The following is a 22,386-nucleotide window of genomic DNA, read 5'->3' as shown; positions in this document are numbered from 1 at the left end:
TCCTGACATTAAGTTTCTTACCTGCTTGTAGACCAGTAACAAACAGTGCAAGGATGGCTACTTGGGTGGCACTTCTCTACACTATTTATACATTTAAAAAATTTATCTCAATTTCATTTTTTAATATTACACGCATAAGCTCTTAAATTTATTTATTATTTATTTATTTATCTTTGGCTGCATTGGGTCTTCATTGCTGCACGCGGGCTTTCTCTAGTTGCTGCGAGCGGAGGCTACCCTTCGTTGAGGTGAGCAGGCTTCTCATTGCGGTGGCTTCTCTTGTGGACCACGGGCTCTAGGCGTGCGGCCTTCAGTAGTTGTGGCAGGTGGGCTCAGTAGTTGTGGCTCACGGGCTCTAGAGCGCAGGCTCAGTAGTTGTGGTGCGTGGGCTTACTTGCTCTGCAGCATGTGGGATCTTCCCGGACGACCAGGGCTCGAACCCGTGTCCCCTGCATTGGCAGGTGGATTCTTAACCACTGCGCCACCAGGGAAGTCCCCCATAGGCTCTTAAAAAGATGCTATTTTCACAGTGTAGGACTTATCATGTTATTTATATTCTCTGTACTTTTACTCGTGGTGTTGTGACCACACATAGGCTAAGAGAAATGAGCTAAAATCTACGCATATACTTTTTGCAACATGAATGTCTTTTATGCTGTTTTTTGATGCATAAAAATTCTCATCAATTGTGAACATTAGAAGCACCCACTAGACTAAGTTGGCTCTAATGCCAAATATATCACTAATGGTAGGCATGGGTGCCAGTGAAGCAGTAGACAGCTAGTAAATTACTTAAGATGCATCTTAAAGAAGTCAAGAGTACAATGTATATCAACTCACGTTTGAATATAAAATCCCCATTCTGAGACAGTTAGCCTATAACTCTAGCTTGAATTGATTGGTGGAAAAACTGTTTTCATTAAGGAGTAAAAAAGGACAAAAAATCAGAGGTAGAGAGGAAAAGCCAGGAAAGCACTCCTAATCAAGTTCCCGTCTTGGAGAATTCCCAGATGCTTCTTAAATTATTGCCTGAAGAAAAAGAGAGGTGTCATTTTAAATATTAGATCTAAAGTCCTTGAGAAAGTCTGTGTACCTTCATTCTCCAATCTTGACTTTTGTGTTTGATCCTGAATATCGTTCAGTTCAACAAGAGAACAAACAGAGCCTGGCTTTTGAATCCACGAGCAACCTTTATGTCTAAAAAAAAAAATATCAGGATCAAAGGTAACTTGTCTGTTAGTGGTTTCTAATCTGCCCTCAAATGTTTCCCCCAAAATTATTCTTTAATTTATGATTAATATAAAATAAGTGGAACTTACTAATATTCCACAAAATAAAAAGATATCCCCCACCATGTTGGACCCAGTGGAAAATTCATCATGTTTGTTGCCACTGTGGCAGCAGAATTAGGAAATCCAAAATCATTCTCTCTGAAAATTAAAATTCAACCACCATAAATGATTTAAAGCAAAATTATTTTACAGTTGTTAGACTGACGACTTGTGTTCAAACACTGGTTTCATAACACATTAGTTGACAGTGCATGTAGCAAAAACCACTTACTCTCCTACTAAATGGAAAAAGATATAATGAAAAAAACCTACATCTGTATATATTAATTGCATCATGTAATTATGTTTATTAAATCAGTCTATATTAACATACCTAATTTCAGATTTCTCTTGGCCTTCTGACTCTTCATCATCACTGTTATCAGAAAACTGGCAGTGGAGGACTTCATCCTGCTCTTCTAAGTGACCCAGCAGCATCTGACTTCGTGTTCGAAATCCGGCAACTAGTCGATCCAGAGAGTATACAGAAGGACTTGTGTAGACCTTACAAGTGATTCCCCCACCCAACAACAAAAAACGTGATTTTTAAAGTGTCTGTTTTTATCCTATCACTCAAAATGTTTTTTAAAGAGGTTAGACAGGTACTCTTAAAATAGCCAATCACTGAAAATATACATTCCCCCCCCGCCCACAAAAAAAGTCAAAATTCATTTCACAATACTATTGTGCCTCATGGACACACACTTCTTTCAGAATCTATACACAGCTCTTCCTCTTCTAGAAAGCTCGTATAGCTTCAGGGAAAATAGCACTCAAAAATGAAACCAAAAAGAGGCATGAGTGAAAACATCACAGCTCTTTTTTTTTTTTAATATATTTTTTTAAAGATTTATTATTTATTTATTTATTTATTTTTGGCTGCGTCGGGTCTTAGTCGCGGCATGCGGGATCTTCGTTGAGGCACGCGGGATCTTTCATTGCGGCGTGTGTACTTCTCTCTAGTTGCGGCCTGCGGGTTTTCTCTTCTCTAGCTGTGGTGCGCAGGCTCCAGGGCGCATGGGCTCTGTAGTTGTCGCGCGCAGGCTCTAGTTGAGACGTGAGCTCAATAGTTGTGGCACACAGGCTTAGTTGTCCCTCAGCATGTGGGATCTTAGTTCCCTGACCAGGCCCTGCACTGTAAAGCGGATTCTTTACCACTGGACCACCAGGGAAGTTCCAACATCACAGCTCTTAAACATAGCTCAGGCACTCCCCAACAAATGTGAAGCCCATACACAGTGTAATAGGAGACAACTGTTACCCACCCCACCGCAATCTTCCCAGTTCTGAACACTTGGAGAATTGCAGTGCTGCTAAGGATCTGCAATTCCCCTCTAATCCAAATCCCACCACATGAAGAAATCCAGAGTCACTACCACTCCTTCTGCCAGGGCAAAATATTCCCGATTTGGAAATTTGAATGTATCTATTCAGACTTTACATGTAGTAGTCAGGGAGAGCTGAATTAATGCTCTAAGTGACATTTAATATGTATCATGGGATAAATAGATTTTCATGGACTAGCCTGGAAACTTTCTAGATATTATTCTATTGGCCTTAAGTTCTCAAAAATTCACCTTGGAAAACAATGAATTAGATACTGCCTTTATACTTTTATTCTAGTTTCTGTTACCAAATATTTCCTTTTTAACCACTTCTCTATAACCAAACCTCAGGGTAATTTCTCAAAAAAGGTAAATAATAAGATCTTAGAGGAGACATTCAATTTATTAATATAAATCATTATAACCTATTAAAATTACTACATACAGTAGAATGTGTATATCACATGGTGTGAAGATTCAATTGACGTAGGTCCTTTACACACCGCCTCCCAGGAAAGCCAACCTGATACTGGATATTCCTTGATACTTGATTTTTGTGCCTCCACTGTTGGTCACCTAATAAGACCATCCGTCACATCAGCACCATGATGGATGGGGGGTAAAGTTTTCTAGGTGGCCTCCCAATTCTGGGGTACGGAGATTATTTACAGAAGAACCAACTCAAGAAGTATTTATCTAACAAGCACATTGTACCTAGCATGGCCGTCTGCACCATAACCAACAGGATTCAAGGTTTCTCTTTGTTGGGGGTGGGGTTGGGGGCTGGGAGGAGGGCTTTATTTCAGGAGCAAATAAAACTTTTTGTTCAGAATCAAACTTTGTTCTCTGGGATTGTAACTTGCTTTAAAATTTTCTTTTTACAAAGAAAAGCAAATGACCCAGCTTAATAATGAACACCAAATGGGTTCTGCCACAATGAGTAACATTCAGTAAATTAATTCCTTAACAGTCATTCCACCCAAAAGAATGGTTCTTAGCCCCTTCTGGCTCACCAAGCCTTCTATAATCTGGCCCCTTCCTACCTAAGTGTTGGGTCCTGCTTCTTTCAGTTGCTTCTGCACTCCCTGCTCCCAACAAAGAATATTTTTGCATTTTCAACCATACCCCAAGCAACACTGATCACAATGTAAGTACTCAGTAAGCTGAGTAATAATTCAGATAACTGAAGTGTATCCAACTAGAAGGCAATTTTTTTATTCTAGCCATTTTTTCCAAGAATTACATAGCAACAGGACTGGACAGAACTTTAAAGATTAGAGTTCAACTCATCCCATGTTTGACTCTCCTCTGTAATACTGCAAATTATCATTTAACCTCTGCTTAAACAAATTCACTGTGGGGACCTGCACAAGCCCTGAGACCTCTCATATTACTTTGACAGTTCTCACTAATAAATCCCTCTTTATATTGCCTTAGCACTGCTTCTCATTGGTCCTAGTTCTAGAGACAAAGTCTAACAGTAATGAAGCCTTCAAATATTTGAAAGCAGTTATCATGTCTCCTCTGAATCAGACTAAATCTAGAGTTACTTCAGATTTTCTCCAAGGTCCTTCAGCAACTTGGTTGTTCTCCAAAAATAATCTAATTTGACTTAGGTGTTGTACCCAGACCTGAGCGTAATATTCTCAAACATCATACAATAAGATAATCTCTTCTCACTAGTGATGCATTTGATTTTGTTTCAGGAGATGTGTTGCAACTCATTTACCACAGATTGTGGCTTTCACATATTTAATTTTATAGTTGAATTTGAGAGTTCCATAAGGGTTCATAAGATGTAATTTGTCATTTTGCTACTGTGAAGTTGGTATGTTTTGCAGGAATGAGTGCTGGGCTGGCAAGGGAACCTGGTCAAAGCTCAGCAGACACATCTCACACAGCTCTGCTTCACCATGAGCAACAACCTATGCAAAGAAGTGATTAAAAAGCAAAACTAATTAATTATTTTGTGAGAAAAAAAATGGCCTTTGTGTGAAAGATAAAATCTTAATGAAAACTGAAAAGGCTGTTGACTTCAGTGTATGGGATTTAATGCATAAGAATTTTGTGACTCAATAAAAATGTAATTCATTCAGGAAAAACAGAAAAGATTTTACAGATATTTCCACTTTTGTGAGTTTGGAGATTCCAGAAGGTTTAAAAAAATATATCCCTTGGGACTTCCCCGGTGATCCAGTAGTAAAGAATCCACCTTCCAATGCAGAGGATGCGGGTTCGATCCCCGGTCAGGGAACTAAGATCCCACATGCCACAGGGCAACTAAGCCCGCATGCCACAACTACGGAGCTCTCGCACCTCAACGAGAGAGCCCACATGCCACAAACTACAGAGCCCATGCACCCTGGAGCCCGTGCACCACAACTAGAGAGAGAAAAACCCTCATGCCACAACTAGAGAGAAGCCTGTGTGCTGCAACGAGGAGCCCACGCACCGCAATGAAAAAAAAAGATCCCGTGTGCCACAACTAAGACTCGAGGCAGCCAAAAGAAAAAAAAGAAAGAAAAAAAAAATCCCTTAAGAACATTTTTGTTGGTTTTCTTACTATACAATTATGTCAAGTACTGAAAGTGATATTATTTACCTATTGCTTTAATTTCCTTTTCATAATACAATATTTTATCAAATCTAAAATGTCATCAACTGTAAGACACACCATTATTTTTATACCAGCAAGAAAGAAAAAAGCTATCATCTATGACATACCATCAATTGTAAAACATATCCTACCACCAAAGATGATAAAGTGAAAAAAAAATGTGAGTCTTATAATCCATGAAAAATGGTAGCATCATCAGCATGTGTGGTATTATTTTAAACCTAAGTAAAGACTGGTACCACTTTGTAATTTTTTCCTTCCAAAGTGCCTTTTTGGTATGTACTGATATAACACTGGCGTTTGGCTTTAATTATATCATATTTACCACGTTAAGAAAATAGAAACCTCTGTTACATTTTTTTCCTTAAATTTAAATCTAGATTCAATTTTACATGAGTTTACATTAGATGAGTTTCTCGTATCTGTTGAGACAAATGAGTTTCTTTCTCGTTTTTCCTAATAATTTGGTAAATTATACTATTTAGTTGTGAGGGGCAATTTCTTTAGGATTTCTACATAAGTAGATAAATCCTAAAATTCCACTTTGTAATTAAACTTTTTAGATTAAGAGATGGTTGCAAACAACTTAAATGTGCAACAATAGGAAAAAGTATACAATGGTATGTCCTTAGGATAAAATATTATTACCTGTCAAAATCATGATATAGAATATTTAATGACTGTCAAGCATTTGTGATACATTAAGTGACAAAAGCTAGCTACAAAAGTATATATATATGTTTTAGCTACAAAAGTATATATATATGTTTTATATACATATAATATACCTTTAAAATAAATAAGATCTTTTCACTCTTTCCCTCCAATATGTATAAACAAGCATATAAGAAAATCAAACTCTTTACACAATCAATTTAAAAACTAATTAAGCCATTGTTCCCCTTTTCCTTTGAAAGTATTTTAAGTCAAGGAAATATTTCCCTGTCAGACTATTTTTACTTCAAGAAAATATTTGAGCTAAATTCTAAAAGAAAATATTAGAGCTGGAAAATATTAGCTCAACTTCTGCCAAGGAGACAGAAATCCAGGAAAAAATGAAGTGGTGAAAAAATGAAATGACATTTCAGACGTCTTCTTTAGCTTAATTTAACTAGTTTTGGTATTTAATATGAAACGTTCCGCTCACTCTAGAACAATGGAACAGGAAACAGGACTTGAACAAGGCTTGGCAGGCTTTGTGTCTTTCCATGCAAGCCTTCATGTCTGCTGCAGTAACCAGTCCAAGCAAGAGTGGGGGCCAGGATTCCTGGACACACAATAGGAGCAAGAGAACTCTCAAAACTGCTGATCATATTACCTTTGCATTTTCTCCCTTTTCCCCTTCTTTTAGTGGCTAGAAGGGTTCTTTTGGGGGTAGAAGGAAAATTTTAAAAACAAAACTAAGAATTTGCTAATTTGAATATATGTCCATCCATGGTGAAGGAAACAGCACTGGGAGTAAGTGTTGCCATTCCTCAACATAATGCAGAGTCTCTCTGGTTGGGTCTTTTCCTTCCATGTCACAGCAATCTTTTGGCAAACTCACTGGTTCTTTCTTTCTGTTACATCTTAATCCCACTTGGTCATAAGGGAACTTTGAGATTACCTGTAACCACAGAGGAGCTACAAGTCTTATAGTGTATCTGCCCTCTCCTAAGCTATGATAACCACACAATATGTTTTCCAAACCAAAACGCTTGAAAGTGAAAGGGGGCAATGAAACTAATTAAAATTAAAAAAATAATAATTTGCTAATTTGAAACAATAACTGTGTTAGCCTTTATTCCAGTCATGGCTGTTTCAGGTCTAAGCAAACAACTAGAGATAAGAACAGAGGGGCCTAGGGACCTCCCTAGTGGCACAGTGGTTAAGAATCCACCTGCCAGTGCAGGGGACATGGGTTTGAGCCCTGGTCTGGGAAGATCTCACATGCCGCGGAGCAACTAAACCCGTGTGCCACAACTGCTGAGCCTGCACTCTAGAGCCCAGGAGCCACAACTACTGAGCCCATGTGCCACAGCTACGAAAGCCTGCACACCTAGAGCCCGTGTTCCGCAACAAGAGAAGCCACCGCAATGAGAAGCCCGTGCACTGCAACGAACAGTAGCCCCCGCTCACTGCAACTAGAGAAAGCCCGTGCACAGCAACGAAGACCCAACACAGCCATAGATAAATAAATAAATTTATTTTTAAAAAAAAATCTTGGAAAAAAAAAGGAACAGAGGGGCCTAACCCCTTCTCAAGAGACCATGGAGCTCTGTCTCCTCAAAGAATGTGTGTGTGTGCATGTGTGTGAACGTCGAGTAAAAAGAGAAAGAAACAGAGACTGAGAGAGATAATAAATATGTCTAACTTTTATAATCAGAAAAAAATGTTGTTATTATTATAAAATAAAAGAATGAACAGAGGGACTTCCCTGGTGGCGCAGTAGTTAAGAATCTGCCTGCCAATGCAGGGAACACAGGTTTGAGCCCTAGTCAGGGAAGATCCCACATGCCGCGGAGCAACTAAGCCTGTGCGCCACAACTACACAGCCTGCGCTCTAGAGCCCACGAGCCACAACTACTGAGCCCACGTGCCACAACTACTGAAGCCCGTGCGCCTGGAGCCCGTGCTCCACAACAAGAGAAGCCACTTCAATGAGAAGCCCGCGCACTGCAACGAAGAGTAGCCCCCACTCGCCGCAACTAGAGAAAGCCCACATGCAGCAATGAAGACCCAACGTAGCCAAAAAAAATTTTTTTAAAAAAAACAAAGAATGAACAGAAACAGGAAATTCTTTCACATTACTAGCCAATAGTAAAAAAAAATTTTTTTTAATATAGAAGACTTGATATATAATTAAGTTGAATTAATAGATATCCAATTTGAATCCTACAAAGATCTTATCTTTCTTCTCAAATGTTCTATGAAAATTTATCATGTATTCAACCAAGAAGAAAATGTCAATAACTCTAAAAAGTTTAACTGAAATTAATAGTAACGATGGTTTAAATTTTAAATCCAACCACTCAAAATTGAAAACTATAGAGGTAACAGTAGCATCTCTCCCACTCGTTCTGAGGCATGGAGCCTGGGACACAGTAGAGGCACCCCATGAACATGTGTTAGGATGCAGTGTGCCAGGCACTTCCGGAGTCACCATCTCATGTAAATCCTCCATACACTCCCACAGGTCCCCCATTCTGACAGATAAGGAGCCTGGGGTTCACACGGTTTTAGTCATCCATCCAGGCCTACACCGTAGAGATGGTATTCACATCCAAGCCAGCCTGACTGCAAAGTCTATGACACCTCTCATATTTCTTATCCCTTTGACTGTAACCAATGTATAGATCTCAAACAAATCATTTCCAGTCCTAAAATTAATAAATGGAAACCAAAATTCATGAATCTGCTAATTAGTCTTTTCCATGGTGGAGATTCCTTGATTTTTCAAGAGAAATCAGTGTGTGCACATATTTACCACCCACACACATATTTTTATAAATAAATTAAAATTAAGATGAAACTTCATTCTCACTTTTATATAGTCTTGATTATGTCAGACTTGGCAAGACTGAATAACACATAAATGTCATTTTGAAAATAATTAGACAGACCAAATAAGTCAAAATAAATACCTCCAACCTCATCAACTTGGTATAATTAAAGATAGAAAAAATTCATGGGGCTTCCCTGGTGGCGCAGTGGTTGAGAGTCTGCCTGCCAATGCAGGGGACACGGGTTCGAGCCCTGGTCTGGGAAGATCCCACATGCCGCGGAGCAACTGGGCCCGTGAGCCACAACTGCTGAGCCTGAGCGTCTGGAGCCTCTGCTCCGCAACAGGAGAGGCCGCGTTAGTGACAGGCCCGCGCACCGCGATGAAGAGTGGCCCCCACTCGCCGCAACTGGAGAAAGCCCTCACACAGAGACGAAGACCCAACACAGCCAAAAATAAACATAATAAATAAATAATAAATAAAAATTAAAAAAAAAAAATTCATGAAGATATCAGACTTAGTCATGTCTAAAAATACAATGGCAAAGGGTAGCTTTTTTCTCCTTGATAAATGTAAGCATTATCTTCAACTATTCCTTCCAAATATATCTATACATTCTCCTACCTATTAATTTTTTTATTAAAAAGAAGCATGATTTAAAAAAGAGTATACATAACAAACAAAAAAGAAGAGTATAAACAAAAGTGTGTGAAACCAAATGGAAAAAAACCCTGCTAAGACTATACAAATACACTGTGATATTATATTATATACAATACTTTTTAAATCTCATAATAAGAAAGAAATTAATGCTTAGACTTTACCTTCCTGGAATCTGATCTTGCTGGAATATAAATATAATGCCCCAAACGGGTATCAAATGGTACAGTATATGGTCTCTTTTCAGGTATCCTGGCATCTGGCCCATCTCCACAAGTTTCCTTAACTGACGAAGTCACTGACAGGTTAAGTTTTGTTAGTTCTTCACTCAGTTGATCCACAAGAAGTTGTTGTTCTATTATTTTTTCATTCTTTGTAGAAGAGAGGTAAGAATTTTAAAAACAGAGAACCTCAGTATGTGTGTAATGATTAAAAATAACTGTACATCGACCAAAATTACAACTACCTTAACAAAACAGTAAAACCTCATTTATCCAAAGACTAGCCTTCTGGGACTTCCCTGGCGGTCCAGTGGTTAAGACTCCGCACTTCCACAGCAGGGGGCGCAGGTTCCATCCCTGGTCGGGGAACTAAGATCCTGCAGGGTGCGTGGCGCAGCCAAAAAAAAAAAAATTGTTTTTTCTAAAAAAAAAAAAAAACCCAAAAAACAAAAAAACAAAGACTAGCCTTCTGGTGTTCACAAGAATTTAGGATTGTCCTGAGTGGTAAAAACTTTTGAATAGTAAGCACCAATAAATACAGCCTAAAGAGTGTGCAAGACAGTGCCCCACACACTGTGACTGGTTAGCTTGCCAACCTGAAGCACTATGATTAGCTGATCTTTATAAAAGTTTGAACCTTCAGAGTGAAATCCAAGAAGTAACAAGAGACTAGAAAGTTGAAAAGTGTAGAAAATTGCAAATAGCTGAGGTGACAGCAAAGGGGACAGAAAGTGGTAACAGGTGCAGTGAAGTGAAAGCCTTTACTCAGTGAAAAATAAAGCCAGAAACACAAAGAGATAGAAGATAGGCAATTGAGAGTCGTGGGAGAAAGAACTTGGAAATCAAAGGCAGAACAAATTATGGGGTGGGGCGGGGGGAGAGAGACACCGTGTGTGGTTTAGCTTCTTACATATCCTCTAAAGAAAAATTTTGAAGTATATCCAATCTAGAAAGCTCTAACATCAATCTTTGTTTTATAAGCACAAAATTATATAAACAAGAAATGTCATTCATCTTAATATTTCACATGTATTAAAATGTTTAAATAGGAGAAAAAAAAAACCTAAACTTTCACTGTTAATGCTGAGCTATAAAATGTAACTTTATTTTAAAAGTCATGTATTCAGATAATTAAAATATAAAATATCAATAGCATATAAGTTGACGGGGAATATTAAATGGAGTCCTTATACTCTCTAGGAAAAGGGTAAAAATACCAATTAATATTAGACTGTACTAAGTCAAGGGTGCATGGTATACTCTCCAGAATAACCACTAAAAAAAGTGAAAGTACAACTTCTAAGGTAATGAAGTAAATTTAAAAATACACAATTAATCCAAAAGAAGGTAAGAAGGAGTGAAAAAGGAACATAGAGCAGATAGGATAAGTAAAAATCACAATGGTGGGATTATAACCAGAATGTAATAGTAATTATGTTAAATTCAGAAATGAACTAAGTAATCCAATTAAAGGATAAGGACTGTCAGAAAGAATTGTAAAGTTATCTAACCTGCTAATTACAAGAAACACAACTAAAATAGACATAGAAAGATTAAAAAGAAGATGGAAAAAGAGATACCATGTAAATATTAATCAAAAGAAAGCTGGTATAGCTATATTAATATAAAATAGACTTTAAGGCAAAAAACATTAGAAGAGATAAAATGAAGTAAAAAGTGATTTTAAAAAAAGGTCAATTCACCAGGATGATGTAACAATTCTACATTTCTATGTACTTAATAACCGAGCTTAAATATATATAATGCAAAAATGGTCACTATTCTCAAGACAAATCCAAAATTATAGTGGGAGATTTTAACATCACTCTAAATCATTGATATGACAAAAAGACCCCAAAAAAGTGAGTAAAAATATAGATTTGAATAACAGGATAAACAGGATTAAGAGAACCCAATGATTGCAGAATACACATTCTTTTCAAACACTTCTGTAGTATCTACAAAAACTGGCCTTATGCTAAGCCATAAAGCAAGTTTCAACACAAAGAACTGAAATCATACAATTAAGCTAAAAATTACTAAATGCAACTAAGCTAAAACTTAATAAAAAGAAATCCTCCACGTGTTGGAAATAAAATAACTATATAACCCATAAGTCAAAGAAAAAAGTCACAATAAAATTTAGGAAATATTTTGAGGCAAATGTGGAATGCAGGTAAAAATAAGCTTAGGAGGAAACATATAAATTTAAATGCATATATTATAGAAGGCTAAAAATATATAGAAAGGCTAAAAATCAATGGAACTAAGCATCCATCTAAAGAATTTAGAAAGATAGCATAGGATCCTATCCCCCAAAAAAGCAGAAAAAATTAAATAATAAAGATAAGGGTAGAAATTAATTAAATAATAAATAAACATATACTAGAGAAGATCAAAGTCAAGAATTTCTTCTCTGAAGAGACTAATAAAACTGATAAACCCCTGGTGAAGCTGATCAAGGAAAAAAAAAAAGAGAGAAGGCACAAATAACCAGGAATGAAAAGGGGGATATCATCACATGTCTAAAAACATTGAAGAGATAAGAGACTATTACAAACTTATGCCAATAAATATGAAAACTTAGACACAGTTGTCAGATTCTTAGACAAATATACACCTTATCAAAAGGGGGGCAAAAAGAAAATATGATTGAATTCATAATAAAACACTCCACAAAGAAATGTTCCAGTCCCAAATGTTTTTCAGGTGAATTCAACCAAACACTTAAGGAAGAAATAACACTAATTTTTCACACACTCTTCCAAAGTATAGAAAGAGAAGGAATGCTACCTAACCTATATTATTAGGCTAACCTAATTTGTTACAATATCTAACAAGAATATTTTGAGAAAGGAAAATATAGGCTAATCTCACACATGAATAGAGATGCTAAAATCCTAAACAAAATAATCACAAACCAAATCAAGGACACTTGTAGAAAACAGTTAACACAGCAGACCTGACTGCTGTCCTTTGAAAGACCTGCTTAAGAGGTTGTCCATTGGCTGGTGTCTGGGAACTTGGATCTTAAGAGGGTTCCCAACACCCTAACTGGTAAGAGTGGCTCACTGTGCTCAAAGTGTTTGTACAGACAAGGTGGTTTATGTTGAACACCTGCTTTCCTTCTGGTAGTCTGGAATTTTGTTACATGCTGGGCAGAGAGTGCCTTCATTACCAGCCCTCAATAAAACCTGAGTCTCTACTGAGTTTCCTTGGTAGACAACATTTCACGTGAGTTGTCACAGTCTTTGCTGGGGGAATTAAGTACATGTGGGTGACTCCACCGGGAGACAACTCTTGGAAGCTTGTGCCTGGTTTCTCCGGGACTTCACTCTATGTCCCTGTTCCCTTTGCTCTCCTTTCACAGTAATAAATCTTAGCCATGAGCACAACTATATGCTGAGTCCTCCTAGTGCATCATCCAACCTGAGGGTGGTCTTGGGGACCCCCAACACAATACATCATGACCCAAAGAAAGGTTTATTCCAGGAATATAAGATTGGTTTAAAAATTAGAAAAATCAATATAATTCACCACATTAACAGAATAAAGGGAGGAAATCATGATAAAGAAAAATCATTTGATAAAATTTAATATCCATTCATAATAAAAATTCTCAGCAAAGAAATTTTCCTTGGTTTGATAAAGGATAAATTAAAAAATATATATATCGGGACTTCCCTGGTGGTCCAGCAGTTAAGACTCCACACTTCCACTGCAGGGGGCACGGGTTGATCCTGGTCGGGGAAGTTCCGCATACCGCACAATGCAGCCAAAAAGTATAAAAAAAAAAAAAAAAAATCTACAGCAAACATGATACTTAATATTGAAACAGTGAAAGCTTTTCCTCTGCAGTTGGAAACAAGACAAGGATGCTTGGTATCAACACTTGTATTCAACACTGTATTAAAGATGTCAGTCAATGAAGTAAAGTTAAAAAAAAAAAAGGTATAAGGATCATAAAGGAAGAAATAAAAATGTCATCATTTGCAGATGACATAATTATAAATGAAAATCATAAAGAATTTACATAAAATATCAGAATTAAAAAATGAATTCAATCAGGTTGCTGGGTATAAGCTATCAACATAAACAAATCAATACAGTTACACATACCAACAAACAATTAAGAAAATGAAAATCTGAAAAGATTCCATTTATAATCACATAAAAAAATTAAGTACCTGGGAATGAACCTAACAAAAGATGTGCAATACTTCTACATACACACAAAAGAGTCATTATTGAGAAAAACCAAAGAAAGCATGAGTAAATGGAGGAATATACCATGTTCATGGGTTAGTGAAAAGACTCATGATCAAAAGATGTTAACTCTTTCCAAATGTATCTTATAGATTTAATGCAATCCCAGCCAAAATCACAAAAAAGTTTTTTGTTTTGTTTTGTTTTGTTTTTGTGGTCCTTGAAAAGCTGATTCTAAAATTTATATGGAGCAACCAAGACATTCTTGGGGAGGAGGGAAACAGAGCAGAGGCCTTGCTCTACAGAATACCTAGACTTATTAGGAACCTGCAATAAATAAGAAATGTGACATTGGTCCAAAGACAGAAAAACCAATGGGATACAACAGAAGTCCCAGAAATATACAATAGATGCATGCATGAATGAACCTTGACTTATGACAAAGACAGCACTCAGAACAGTGGTGAAAAGATGGTCTTTTCAAAAAGTGACGCTGGAACAAATGGATATCTCTATGGAAAAAAACTGAAATTTGACCTTTACTTTACCCCATACACAAAAATCAATTTCAGGAGAACTGTATAGCAAAATGTAAAAGGCAAAAGAATAAAGCTCCTAGAAGATAATATAGAAAGACTCAGTCCAATAGGAAAGCAAGCAAGAAACTTGAATGAGCATTTCACAAAAGAAGGTATCCAAATAGCAAAAAAACATGAAGAAGTGCTCAACTTCACTAGTCATCGGGGAAGTGCAAATTAAAACCACAATAAAATAATATTACATACCTACCAGATTGCCTAAGATTTAAAAATTTACAATAACAAATGCTGGCAAGCAAGTGGAGCAGCAGGATTGCTCATACAGTGCTGGTGCAAGTTTAAACTGGAAAACAAGTTTGGTATCATTTACTAAAGTTGAAGATTCGCCTACCCTATGACCTAGCAATTCAACTCCTAGGCACAAATCCAAAAGAAATGTGTGTGCGTGTGCACCAGGAGACATGTTTAAGAAAATTCATAGAAAAAAATGTCTATCAACAGTAGAACAGAAAAATAAATTGTGGTATATTCATACAATGAAATCCTGTACAGCTATAAACTAATCAAGCTACAGCTACACACAACAACGTGGATGAATCAGAACAGATAAAATGTTCAATAAAAGCAACCAGATACTAAAGAATATATATTGAATGATTAAATTTATAAAAATTACAAAAACTAAACTGTAGTGTTCAAGGATACATAGTAAAACCACAAAGCAAAGCAAGGAAATTATCATTATGAAAATTAGGAGAGCAGCTCTCTCCGAGGAGGAGAGACTAAGGGCTTCCGAGGGGCTGGCAGTGTGCTATTTCCCGAACTGGTGGTGGTTACCCAGCTGTTCTCTTTGTCATAAATCACTGAACAACACATTTTATTTTATATATGTTTTATGTTTTAAAATTATTACAGAATTAGAAGGATTAAAAAAGAAAACAAAAATAATGTCAAAATCAAAGTCTAATTTGTCCTGAATCAGATTATTACTCAGGGCAGTAGTTACTCCTTGATAGGAAGCTAAAGGCTTTAAATGAAATTAACTGTTTGGCAGGTGGTAGAGTTCATAGCCAGGGAGTATAATATTTAGGGACATACCATGTTACTCCGCAGGCACATCCATGTTAATACAGAAAAGCTAAGATAGAGAAATTGAAAGATTTAGCCAAAATTAAAGAGCAAATCACTGATGGAGTATAAAACGATAATCTAACAAAACAAAAAGTTTAAATTATGTGTTTACCTTCCAACACTTGACAATATCACATTGCCTATTACTTGGCAAACAACGGAAGGGAAAGTATAAAGAAAGGATAACCATAACATGATTTGCAAATTAAGCTCCTGGGTATAACGTTTTGTATTTTTGAAATACAAGTCAAGCTAACAATAAAAATGTTTTCCCTTCACACCAATTTAGGAGGAAAACTGTAATAACTCTTTCAGGTGCTTGTGTTCAGAACTCTTCATCTGAAACCTATTTTTGCAAACATTCCCACTTATCATTTACAATGCTATTTTATTTAGTCATGTACTATTCCAATGAAATATACAGAGCAAGGTACATTAAAAAACTCTACCTGCAACCTATTCACTTTCTGCGCTTCTTTCAAAGATATAACATGTCCTTTGTTTTCCTGCATCATCATTTGCATTTGATTCTTTAGTTCCTTCACTTCCAGGTCCTTCTGATTAAATACTACTTCATCAGCAGCAAGAGCACACTGGGAGGAGGGAAAGAAAGCACAAGAGAGATTCAATGTGGAAAATACTCGAGAGAGCCCACATAATACCACAAAAACTGTGGTTTAATGACACCTTGAAGATGTCTCTTAAAATTGTCTTATCCTTTGTTTCTGGTTTCTTTATAAGAAAGGCCGAAACAGCTGAGAGGACCTATTACTGCTATAATGTAAGAATTAATCACCACAAAGATAGGAAGATTTTCCTTATTTTTATTTCCTGCATTTTAAGATTGAAGCCAGTTATTCAAGTTCTAGAGTACATTCAATGAGATTTTTATAAGTTTTCTAGAATTGCCATGAGATTTTAATGTGGGTTTTTAAAAATCAGAGAGGTCACATTTCCCAAGCTGGCCTATAGAGTGTAACAATGCATTTGGATGTTTAAATAAAGAACATTCGCTAATTTTGCACCCTTTCACTAAAAAGAGATATATTTTGAAGATGTCTGGAAATATGGTTAAACATATAGTTTTCTTAGTTTGCCTGTCTCCAAATAAACTCGGGATATGCAAATAATACTTTTAAAACAAATTTTGAACTAAATAAACAGAAAATTAACATTGGTCAAGGGTCTACTTTATGCTAGATTGTAACTTGGCATTTTAAATTTATTTATTTATTTATTTATTTATTTAGGCTGTGTTGGGTCTTCGTTTCTGTGCGAGGGCTTTCTCTAGTTGGGGCAAGTGGGGGCCACTCTTCATCGCAGTGCGCAGGCCTCTCACTATCGCGGCCTCTCTTGTTGCGGAGCACAGGCTCCAGACGCGCAGGCTCAGTAGTTGTGGCTCACGGGCCTAGTTGCTCTGCGGCATGTGGGATCCTCCCAGACCAGGGCTCGAACCCGTGTCCCCTGCATTGGCAGGCAGATTCTCAACCACTGCGCCACCAGGGAAGCCCTGTAACTTGGCATTTTAAAAACATCTCACTGAATAGACATGATTCCTTTTTCATGAAGAAACTAAAGCTCAGTGAGTTAACACCTCTTCCAAAGACAACACACTGGATAAACCAAATTCCTGACAGTCAGCTCCAGGGCCTTTCTAGATCCAAAGCCTATGCTCTTTCCGCTAAGCCACAGGAAAAGAGAAGAATGAGTAGCTATTTACAAAATGGTGCTCTCTTTACAAACAAGATTTAATTCACAAAACCAGAGCATGTGCGTGACCCCTCAGGTGGTGGCGTGGAGGTGGATGGGCCTCTGAACTGGGAACCCACGGACTGAGGCCAGTCTTGAATTTGCTACAGCCTTCCCTTGGGACTTCGGGCAAGTCCCCTCTTTTCTCTGCTTGGGATCTTTGAATGACCAAATAAGGAGGGGACGCATGACCCTGATGGTCCTTATAACCCTATATATTTATATGACCTTTATGACTTTTCTCTTTTTAAAATAAAATATAACTATAATTCTCATTAGTTAATACCCTCTGCTATGGGCAATTAATTGCCCATCCGAGAAGCTTAAAATGTAACTGCTCTCCCAGTGCTGCATATTTAAATATTTTTACATATACTTTATAAACTACAGTTTTATTGTTTATTATTTATTTAAAAGTGTTTATCTGTTGAGTATATTCGTGTTCACATACTGTTCTTGTGTTCAAATTATGGAATAAAAAAGTAACAAAGAGCCTTAAGAGGTATTTATGAGGGGACGAGCTGCCTTCACAGAACCCCTGGCACGTGGCCCTACCTACAACTACTGAGTCCAATCCCTTAGCTGCCACAGATGTATAACCTAGGCCCAGGTAGATAAAGAATAAATGAGAGGAGATCATAATAGGCTAATGTGTATTAAGCCTTACTATAGCTCAGGCATCTTTCTCATCACTTTATGGGAACTAATAATGCTCTAATAGCTTTCAAAGCAACCCTAAACAGAGCTTATTATTAGTGTTTCCATTTTACAGGTAGGGAAACTGAAGCACAGAGGGGTTAAGTATTTGTCCAAGGTCAGAAAGCTAGTAAACAGAGGAGCTGGGATTCAAACCCTGGAAGTTTGTTACCCATGTTCTTAACTACTATATTCTCTCACAGAAAAAAAAGAACAGAAAATGAAGTTTAAAAAACAATTTTTTAAAGAGACATATGGGGTAAGGAATGACACCAATCATTTGTCTATTTGCTGTTCAGTGGTATCCATAGATTACTACGCCTAGAAGATTGCAGACCAAAAAAGGGAATCAATTTTTTTAAATTGGGTAACACTGAATGCTATATCTCTCACCTGGAGACTCATAATATACATCTGTACTTTTCAAAGTTCTGGGAAGTCTCTGGATTAAGAAACCTGTTTGTTTTTTGCAATCTAGCATTTCCCAAAACAATCTGATCATGGTACCATTTTTCATCAAGACTGTTAATATCTTTGGGATATCATAATCTAGAGTACATAATCTAGAGCAAGTTTAAATTTAGAGTTTCCAACAGATGAAGAGAGGAGGTTACTACCCATCTCACCCGCAAGCAGATGGGTTTTGTGGGCTTCCAAAATCAGTCATCTTAGAAGCATGCTTTCTACCACCAACTCCTATAGTGTACCACAAAGTTCAAGCTTCCTATTACCTGTACTTAATGTTCTGCCAGTTTCTTACACCAAAGAGGAAGGGCCAGGCCTGCTCTATTTAAGAAAAAGGCAGAGCAGAGTTACTGCCTTAAAAAAAAAAAAACCGGGCTTCCCTGGTGGCGCAGTGGTTGAGAATCTGCCTGCTAATGCAGGGGACACGGGTTCGAGCCCTGGTCTGGGAAGATCCCACATGCCGCGGAGCAACTAGGCCCGTGAGCCACAACTCCTGAGCCTGCGCGTCTGGAGCCTGTGCTCCGCAACAAGAGAGGCCGCGATAGTGAGAAGCCCGCGCACCGCGATGAAGAGTGGCCCCCGCTTGCCACAACTAGAGAAAGCCTTCGCACAGAAACGAAGACCCAACACAGCCAAAAAAAAAAAAAAAAAAAAAAAAAAAAAACCATGATTTTAAAAGTAGTACTTTATATGCTTATATTTAAAGATCAAAGCTTTGTAAAAGAGCAGCAGTTCTCATAGTGTATTCAGTAGTGAATCTTTTAGCATTAACCTTAGATCCTTTCAGGGTACCATGAGGTTAAAACCATTTTCCTAGTTATACTAAAATGATATTTGCCTTTTTCACCATGTTGTCATTTGTACTGATGGTGCAAAAACAATGATATGTAAAACTGCTGGCTCCTAGTATGAATAAAGAAAGTGTCACCAAACTGTAGTGGTAGTCACTGTATTCTTCACTGCTGTGCACTAACAATACAAACAAACCAACAAATGTCAGTTTCACTTAAGAATATCTTGATGAAGAAATAAACATGATTTTATTAAATCTCAACACGAGTACTTTTTTAGTATTCTATGTGTCAAATAGGAGGTATGCATAAAGTAGTTCTGCTGTATACTGAAGGGTGATAGTTATCTGGGGCAAAAAATCTTGTGCAATTGTTTGAGTTGCAAGCTGAACTAGCCACATTTTTCATAGGGTGCTATTTTTACTCTAAAGAACAACAGACAAACTATTCACACTTGTATGTGTGACAGAACCATCATTTCAAGGAAAACAACTAATAGTATTTGTTGCAAATGATAAAATTCAAGTTTCATGCAAAAATTAGAATTTTGGAAAACACTTCTGCTACTGTAAACTTGACAGCTTTCAGTAATTAAAGACTTTGCAGGTGAGGTCAGTGGTGATATTAAGGAATGTGATTTTTTTTGATACTGTATAGTGAAATGTGTCAGCATTGAAAGATCTGCATAACTTAGTAAACAAATATTTTTCAAGTGTCCAATGCATGTTGATTCAAAATCATGTGTGGATAAAATATCCATTCAAAGTACAAGATAAAAATCAGTGAATGTTAATGTAACAAAATGGTTTCAAATCCCACATTGCAGGTAAACTTTAGGAAATTTCCGCTTGTTGAGTTTTGATGTAATGTGAAACAATATCCACAATTATCTGAAAAAGTCATTAAAATATTCCTCTCTTCCAACTACAAATCTAGATGAGGCTGGATTTTCTTCATATACTTCACCTAAAACAACATATTCCAACAAATTGCATGCTGACAGATATGAAAATCCACCTGTCTTCTATTAAATCAGACATGAAAAGAGATTTGCAAAAATATAAAGCAATTCCACTGTTATTAAATTTTTTTGTTTTGGAAAATAGTTATTTTTAATGAAAAAATGTTCTTTATATTAACATGTAATCGGGTTATTATTGTTAGTTCTGAATGAATTAATAGTTTAAATTTGTTGTTTTAATTCTAATATGGTAAATATCAATAGATAACAACCCACATAAACAAAAGCTCTTTAGGGAACCTCAATTTGAAGAAAGTAAAAAAACCTTGTGAGCAAAAAGTTTGAGAATTGCTGTAATAGAGGTTTCTTTCTAATACATACAAATAGATATTGAGGAAAGATTTCTAACTAGAAAGCCGTCATTACGTATGTTTTCCTATTTTTAAAAAAATGGAGGAATATCCATTTGCCCACCAGATTGCAAACTCCACATAAGCAGAACCAGGTATGTCTATTCTCCATTATTTCCCCAGTGACACATAATCTTTAAATAACAAATATTTTTCAAATGAAAAGTGGGAAAATGTAATTTTCAACTCAATATACATATATAAAATATGTATACATGTACATAGCTACATTCCTTAAATATTATCAAATATGATGATTTATTTGTTTGTCTAAAAAATCAAAACACCAAACTCAAGGGATGAAGTACTTTTTTTCTTTCAAGAAGCACTGACCTAAAGAGGGATTAAAAACTCAATAAAATTTAACCTAATTTTGTTCTGAAACTGTGTTTCTTTTCATCCTCTAAATTAATGACCAGTCCCACAAGAGCCTACTTAATAAATACAACAAATTAAAATACATTTGAAGGAGAAAGGAGGAGGAGCCAAGAAAGAGATGAATTATGAGGAGAAAGCAATAGGAAAAGGGAAAAAGAAACAGAGTAAAGGCAAATGAGATTTTATATATAATCCTTTCCAAAAAAACTTCTGAAATTCCAAAACGACTCTTACTTGCCCAGATAAATTTAGTCTTTAAACAAGTTACTTACAAAGGTAGTGTCTAAGTACCTGGCATTTCTTAAGCTCTCGCTTCAGCTGGAGAACTGTAATATGCTGTGGTCCTTCTTCCAGGTTTCCAATGCCTTGGTGTCCTCTGAATGAGGTGACCTCCTGGGTCACGTTAAACCACTCCTGCAGTTTGTGTTGCTGATTTTGGTTTAGTCTGACAGAATCTTTTAAGTCCACCAGGAAGGTAAAGGCTTCCTCTAAACAATTTTGGTAACCCAAACATTCTCCTTGTAGCTGAGCAACTTGCTCCTCAAGAGAATGGATCCTATTTTTATCAGGAGTCCCCTCCCGATGGATCTGGCTAGTTTGGCTGCTACTAGCCTGCTGGCTTTGCAAAGCTTCTCGAAGCAACTTAATCTCAAATTCCATTTCGCCCATACGGTCTGACTCGGGGCTGAAGTTTAAGGTGGGTTTGTTTCTAATGTTGCGTGCTCTGTTGGCATATTTGAGAGAATTTAAGGACTCGTCAAAATCCGAGGAGGATGGGCTGACACAGGTGATCATGACGGTCTTGGCACTGCCTCCCAGGGAATCTTTCAGAAGCCGGGTAATTTTAGCATCCCTGTATGGAATATGTGAACTCTTCCTGCGTGGGTCCCCAAGAGCGCTTATTACGTTTCCTAAAGCCAGCAAGCCACTGTTGATTTGAATGGATTCTTTGAACCGTTCACCAGTATTCCCTGTTTTGGTTACTCTTTCTGATCCAGCCAAATCCACAAAGTGGAACTTTGAGACAATATGCTGATGGGAATACCACGATCCATCTTCAGCTGCCTCTTTATTTTTCGCCACTTGACGAAGGCTGATTGTGAAAATCGCGTGTGACCTACTGGAGTGCTCGTTCATTTGGGTGGTACCCGTATGCCTGGCTGCATTCCCCATCTCCAGGAGACTCATCACTTCATCTGCACTTTCCACCTGGCATTCCTTGGCCCCAACAATCACTTAAAATAGCAACAGCAAGTTTTAGTAAAAATCCAGTAGAGTTAAATTAACCACACAACAATTATCATTTGCTTATACTGCCCAGCTAAGACAGTCCCTTTAAAAAAATTCATAGCATTTCAAAATAAAAGTAACATCAGCAACATCATTAAATAATTTTAGATAATCTTCTAACAGGACTATTTCAA

The 22,386-nt window shown here is 37.0% G+C and overlaps 1 protein-coding gene across 5 annotated transcripts in view; it reads right to left on the bottom strand.

The window, feature by feature from the left end:
• Positions 1-22,386, bottom strand: part of KIF27 (kinesin family member 27) — a 93,085-nt gene that overhangs the window by 53,378 nt on the left and 17,321 nt on the right. For 4 of the 5 annotated variants that reach the window (XR_009503628.1, XM_059924532.1, XM_059924530.1 and 1 more), the window contains 5 exons: positions 21,254-22,197; positions 15,962-16,105; positions 9,580-9,786; positions 1,666-1,835; positions 1,094-1,197 (listed from right to left, as the gene is read on the bottom strand). Coding sequence is in view for 4 of the 5 variants with exons in the window: in XM_059924532.1 (XP_059780515.1) it covers positions 1,094-1,197; positions 1,666-1,835; positions 9,580-9,786; positions 15,962-16,105; positions 21,254-22,197 (1,569 nt within the window). In the remaining variant the exon portion in view is untranslated. The remainder of the gene's footprint in view (positions 1-1,093; positions 1,198-1,665; positions 1,836-9,579; positions 9,787-15,961; positions 16,106-21,253; positions 22,198-22,386) is intronic. The other variant, XM_059924533.1, reaches the window with a different exon arrangement.

This window comes from Balaenoptera ricei, chromosome 6 (genome assembly GCF_028023285.1).
Source record: "Balaenoptera ricei isolate mBalRic1 chromosome 6, mBalRic1.hap2, whole genome shotgun sequence".
Classification (NCBI taxonomy): domain Eukaryota; kingdom Metazoa; phylum Chordata; class Mammalia; order Artiodactyla; family Balaenopteridae; genus Balaenoptera; species Balaenoptera ricei.
This window is presented reverse-complemented; position numbering and strand designations above follow the sequence as displayed.